General features: G+C 48.1%; 1 protein-coding gene across 2 annotated transcripts in view; it reads right to left on the bottom strand.

Annotated features, from left to right (window-relative positions):
* Positions 1 to 6,116, bottom strand: part of TIAM2 (T cell lymphoma invasion and metastasis 2) — a 111,960-nt gene extending 105,844 nt beyond the window's left edge. The window contains exons 1-2 of one of the 2 annotated variants that reach the window (XM_029223840.1): positions 6,004 to 6,116; positions 3,654 to 4,829 (exon numbers count right to left, since the gene is read on the bottom strand). In XM_029223840.1, the coding sequence (XP_029079673.1) occupies positions 3,654 to 4,823 (1,170 nt within the window). In that variant the 5' untranslated portion in view covers positions 4,824 to 4,829; positions 6,004 to 6,116. Of the gene's footprint in view, positions 1 to 3,653; positions 4,830 to 6,003 lie in introns of those variants that run through there. The other variant, XM_029223841.1, reaches the window with a different exon arrangement.
* Positions 6,117 to 6,324: the final 208 nt, after the last annotated feature.

Genomic DNA, 6,324 nt, shown 5'->3' with positions numbered 1-6,324 from the left:
GGGGGGGGGGGGGGGGGGGGGAGGACAGTTCCTAAACAGTCACAGCTGGATTTCCTGATCACTGTGTTATGGGTGTGAAACTAAGGTGCTATGTTAGACATGTACATAAAGAAGTCTGATTTCCATTTCCACCCCCACTGGATAATCGTAAACAATGGATAACATAACGATGACAAGAGCACTATAGCAAAGAGTAGAGAGGAATTCAAGAGATGTCACTAAATTCCTTTGGAGCTAAAGGAAAACTCTTATCACCATTCCTCACTCTCTAGGAAAAAGTACCAAATTTACTATGTCATTCTTCGTATGCTATTGTCCTTTTCACAGTAATGGCCACTGGTCCTCTGCAGAAATTCCCTGTGACTATGTAGCCCTCAAAGGGCAGTGAGAGCCTAAAATTAAGATGGTCAGAAAGCCGGAGTCTCTGTGTCCTGAATCTCCTCTGTAAGAAACTCTGCAGCAGTAGTCACTGCTACCCCTCAAATATATCTGGTCCTCCCCTAGGGTACACGGCAGGACCATTCCCTACTCCCCACCCACCTCCCTGGGAGTTAGGCAAGGCCACGTGACTTGCTTTGCCCAATAAATGCAAACAGAAGTGAAACGTGTCACCCCTGAGTGGGAGCTTCAAAAGCCAACACACAGTTCTTTCTCCCTCTGCCACAGAGGCTTGCGGTGTGCCAGATGGTAACTGCTCTGTGGACCTGGGGTCCCAGAGAGGAACAATGCCGACCAGAGTTGCAGCTTGAATGAGACAAAGACTTCGCTTGCGCTAAACCTCAGAGAACTGCAGGCTTTTTGTTACCTCCGCATAACCTAGCCCACCCTGACTGACAGAATGGAAAGTTTACCCAGGACAGGAGCAAGGCCTCACAGGTCTCAGCAAGGCTGCATTAATGTGAATAGTTTACCAGCATCAAACACATGCCCTTCTACAGCACATGTGTGTTCCCTCCCCCTCCCTCTAGCTTTGAATAGTGTGATATTCTTTCTCAGCTATGTCAGTTTTTCCACTGATTCATCTGCTTTCAGGCTCCAACTCCCCAGAGTGGTTGAAAACCCTATAAAAAAAAGGACTGCTCTTTTCACGTCACTTTTTTCTACAAAGTCAAAACAAATATGTCTACCCATCATAGGAAGATTTTCCAAGCCTAAGCCCTGCTGGCATACAGAAGTCTGCGTGTGTAACAGGATAAGCATTTGGTCCTTACTATAGTATACTGTCACAAACTTTGCTCCTATGCACTGACTATATTTTTTAAGGATCCAAACTTTGTCTTCACGTTCAACTGTAAAAGAAAAACAAAGGCCAGGGCTTCCCTGGTGGCACAGTGGTTGAGAGTCCGCCTGCCGATGCAGGGGACACGGGTTCGTGCCCCGGTCTGGGAAGATCCCACATGCCGCGGAGCGGCTGGGCCCGTGAGCCATGGCCGCTGAGCCTGCGCATCCGGGGCCTGTGCTCCGCAACGGGAGAGGCCACAACAGTGAGAGGGCCGCGTACCGCAAAAAAAAAAAAAAAAAAAAAAAAACAACAAAGGCCAGAGTTCCCTGGTGGCCTGGTGACTCGGGTTCAATCCCTAGTCAGGGAACTGAGATCCCAGAAGCTGCACGGTGCAGCCAAACAAAAAAAAAGAACAAAAAAGCAAAGGCATAGCCAACGGAAGTGGCATACTTACCAAAAAAGTACATTTTGCTCACCTTTATAAATTATCAAAGTTTGACACAAGCAAAACTCAAAAGCTGCCTTCCTATGCCACTTTTCAAAAATACAAGATAGTTTATTATCTTAACATTCAGTAACCCCAAAGTAATTACTAGTGGCTATCAACAGTACCCTGGCCATGTGGCTAGGTGGAAAACGCACACCTTTGAGCTTTAGCAGAAGTGGCTTTGGCCCTGGCTTCTCCCCTAATGAGCCATGTGTCTTCAAACTCCTTGAGTATTAGTTTCTTCATTTTAAAATGAGAGGGAGTCCTTTCTAGCTTTCAAATTCAGATTCTTTGATTGTAACCAGTCTGTTCTTAAACTTCACAGGCTTACAGATCATCCAGTTAAATCTTTGGATGATACAGACTTGAAGGAGGTTCACTTCCCAGGGTGGCTGGGCAGCGAGGTCCTGCATGGGGCAGAATGTGGTCAATTCACAGTGGCAAAGGGTCTGCTTTGGACCTGAATGGAAACGGAATGAGACACAGCAGAGCCGGGTGTAAGCCAGGCCACAAGCACAGATGAGAAACATGCAAATAAGAGATGTGGAGGAACAGGCTTAAGGGCCACAGCAGACAAGAGCTGAACACTAGTCGACAACACAACACTTCCATCAAAAAGACGGGAAAGCTGTCTGTGTGGGACTGCAGCTCCCCAGAAAGTAGGAGTTCTCTCTCCAATTACGCTTGACTGCTGTCTGTTGTTTGGGAAATGGCAGCTGAGAAAAGAAGGTCAAAGAAATCTCTACTACAGCACTTAGCAGTTTAGCATGAGGAAGTAACAAGTAAGGAGGGAGCAAATGACTATATTCAGGGGTATGAAGAGTTCTGTAATAGGACAACAGTCATCTATTCTTCGTCTCTGTGTAGAGGAGGAGAAAAGGGCACAAAGTACAATCTGGGGGCAGGGGGCACGCACCTTATACATAAGAAGGAAATAACTAATGGTAAATATCATAGATCTGAAACAATCTGTTCAAGGAAGTTATTTTCTATCCCTAAAGCTCTATGCAACTTTATAAGTATATATCTATCTAGGATGGTTTAAATGCAATTCTACTAGAGACAAACTGGTCACTCAAATTTCCTTTAACAATCTGACTTATACTGAGTTAAAAAAACAAAACAAAACACTTTCTCCCTTCTATAAATGATTAAAAGTAAAAACAAACGAAGAGCAAGCAACTGAAAACCTAGAAATCCCGTTACCTAAGAAGGCAAACTGTTACTTTCCTTCCTGATGTCGAAGTCATTTTGTTTCCCCCATTCAAACTTTATATGCCCATTAAGAGGGTTGCTGTCACCATCATGATTCTTATTTTCTCAACATCATCATACGTTTGCTATTCCACGTACTTAGGTCAAGATGTTTTCAAAACTGTTAGCTGCCCCATGAGGCGGTGGTGAGATTATACATATAGATAGATCACCCACATATTTTTTCCCGATGTACCAACTGAACAACAGGAATTTTAATTTCTCCAAAGTAATATCGAGCTCAGCAAGGCTACTCATCCAAAAATGACAACGAGCTCTCTCTCCTCCTTTCTGTTTAGGCTTTAACAATGAGCTCTAGCAAAATACTCAGATAACCAATTCATTGGGGAAGTCTCTCCAACACTGTCTTTTCTAAGAACCGTTTGGCCAGGTCTTGGGATGCGGCCTGTGGGGTTCATACCGGAGTCCAGGAGACGAGACTGGACAGAATCCGGGAGACTGAAGTCGAGGGTTAAGAGTGAAAATGCACATCTGAAGCAAAAGGAAAGAAAGAAAACACACACGCACATACACCTGCAAACAAGATGTGCCATGGCTTAGGCTAAACTCTTCACTCTCACGAGTTCATTCAAGCCTCAGGACACGCTCTGCAGTAGCTTCTGCTAACTTCCCCATTTTGCAGATAGAAAACAGAAGAGCATCTTTCCTGGCGCTCCAAGCCTGACTCACCTGGAGTCTTCTTTTCTTTCTGGAGAGGCTTCCCGTCCAGTCGCTGATGCGGCGCATCCTGGCTTTCAGGGTGTCCTTCTTGGAGGGCTCCTCGCTCAGGGCCCTGGACTTGCGGCAGGGAAGGGTGAAGGAGGCGAACTGCCCGGGCTCCCCGCGCTCCACGCGGGCCGGCACGTCTATGTCGGAGGCGAAGGAGACGCGGGCGCTGAGGCTGGCGCGCGTGCCCATGTAGTCGTCGGAGAGCCGCAGGGCCGCGGGGGCCAGGCTCCCCAGGGCGGCGTCCGGGTAGGGTTCCCGGAGGGACGAGAGGGAGGCGCTTTGGCTGAAAGGCTTTGGAGCATCCCTGGGCGGGAAGCCGGCGTGGAGGCCGGGCTCGGGCTCGGGCTCCGGTGTGCCGGGCGCCGCGAAGGAGCCCTCGGCCTCGCTGACCTCGCCGGCCGGGCCCCAGGGCGAGTCGTACCAGGAAGACTCGGAGCTGAGCGAGCTGCCCTTGCTGGAGCGCGGGCGCGCGACGGCGGCGGCGGCGGCGGCGGCGGGGGAGGCGCGCGGGCTGGGCGGGGCGCCGGCCGAGTAGCGCAGGAGCTGCACGGGGCCGTCCGAGGCCCCCGGGGACGCGGCGCTGTGCTGGCCGCCGCTGTGGAATTCCACCCGGAGGCACCCGTCCAGCTTGCCCAGTGTCTTGATAAGCACCCTGGGGCTCTTGCGGTCCTCGCCGGGAGGGGTGGACGCGACGCTCTCGTCCCTGCCGTAGCAGTTGAGGAGGTGCCCATTGCAGTCCCTCGAGGCCGCGTGGTTATCCGCCGTTGGGTGCCCGACGTAGTGGAAGCCGTTCTCGGGGGAGAAAGCAGCATCGTTGCCCTGGAAATCCGATCCCGAGGCATTTGTCCTGTGCTTGGAGTAGGCACTGCCTTTGGAGACTTTACACGAGGGGCCACCCGGTCGGGATGCATAAGGCTGATTGCTCTTGAAGTGAGAAAGGCAGCTTCGGGCCAGCGACCTGGACTTGTACCCAGCTCCGTTGCTCCCGTGACCCCATCCGTGCAATGCCTTGTCATCCTTTGCATGAAGGCCACGGATTTTCAGGGAGCAAGGCTTTTGCTTAGCACCAGTAATAGCATTGCTATGATTTTTAGATCCTTGAAGGGTGTACTGACTCTCGGAGTTCCCCATTTTAACCTAAATTAAGGACAGTAGCATTGGTAAGACTCCCGACCCAAATCACCTTCCACCGTGACAGAACTTTCTCAAAACACGTTCTTCACATGGCAAAGGAACCAAGCAACTTCTTTCTGAACCGGACACAACTCAAGAGACGTAGGGACAAGAGTGACGTACGGAATTGGTTCTCCTCCTAAAATGCAGGTCATCAGCCAGATAAACAGTACTGCCCGCTCCTGTGCTGGTGATTTTAAGCGCACAATCTCTTGTCTGATGTTAATTCAGAAACTGAACAGGCATAGGAATCAGCTTAAGACAAGAGACCTCCTATGGGCTTGGTACTGGGAGGTTTTGAACCAATGATTCTTGAAGAGAAAAACGAGGGGAAAATATCTTTACTCTGTCACTCCAATATAATGATTTTTCAGTGACCACACAGATATATTTTCATTATCCATATACTGGAAGAGTTCATACCATACCCCAATATAAGTGATTACTGCTGAAAAATGACCACATTTGTAATAACATGACTCTGGGTACCATACTATGTTGGAGCTTTCATGTACCACACAGAGTAGGATATCAAAAAGGATAAGGCCTAGAAGTTCTCAAAAACTAAACTGAGATGGAAAAAAGGGCAGGAAAATACAAGTTCTCATTTGGGACAGAAAAACATTTTAATGAACCATCTCTAGAGCTTTTCTAAAGACTTTAAGGGTTCTCACTTTAGGACCTGATGACAGAAAAAAGTCTGAAGCTGACTTGTTAGAATGTGGGTATTAAAAAAAAAAAAAACTGTTAGATTCTTTCAATTCCCTTTAAAACCCCAATTTGCTTAAGGAGTCTATTAGTTAAGCCAAATTCAAGGTGAAACTTGATCCAAACCTCCCCCCCCCCGCACCCCACCCTCAGTTTTTTATTTTAACCAGTATATCACTGTTTGAGGCAAATTGGAGGTGATGCTTCCACTCATGTCTCCAAATATATGTAGTAGGCTTTTCATTTTAATTCTTTTGTACCTAAGAATGTACAGCCACAAAATTCAAAAGGGCTGACGTTTCTTTGGTGACAATTATCAAACACAGTTTAAAACGCAAATAATGGGAACAAATAATTAAACCTTTACTAATCCCCTAAATCACAGTCATGCAACTAGACATGAACCGCAGCTCCTATGAGCAGGATTTACCTGCAGTCTGGTCTGTGCGCTGAGGGAGATTAATGGTCAGTCGACTTGACAGGGTCCTGGGAGCAAGGCAGCATGGTTAGCAAGTGAGAGGAGTGAGTCCATGAAATGATCCTGAAAAGCAGAAACAGGAGTAAAGTCTGTCAAGCATTTAACACCCATTAAACGAAGGTTTCATGTAAGTTACCTGAAGAAACAACAGGTGCGCAGAATCCCTGTCAAAATAATAAATGGAATGTCTGTGAGCAGCCTGATCCATCGGGGTTGTTTGGAAGATGTGAAGGAAGCCAGGACCAACCCCTCCCCCACCCCTCCCCCACCCCT

The sequence above is a fragment of the Monodon monoceros genome, unplaced genomic scaffold (assembly GCF_005190385.1).
Source record: "Monodon monoceros isolate NGI ecotype Baffin Bay Population unplaced genomic scaffold, NGI_Narwhal_1 Super_Scaffold_15, whole genome shotgun sequence".
Classification (NCBI taxonomy): domain Eukaryota; kingdom Metazoa; phylum Chordata; class Mammalia; order Artiodactyla; family Monodontidae; genus Monodon; species Monodon monoceros.
This window is presented reverse-complemented; position numbering and strand designations above follow the sequence as displayed.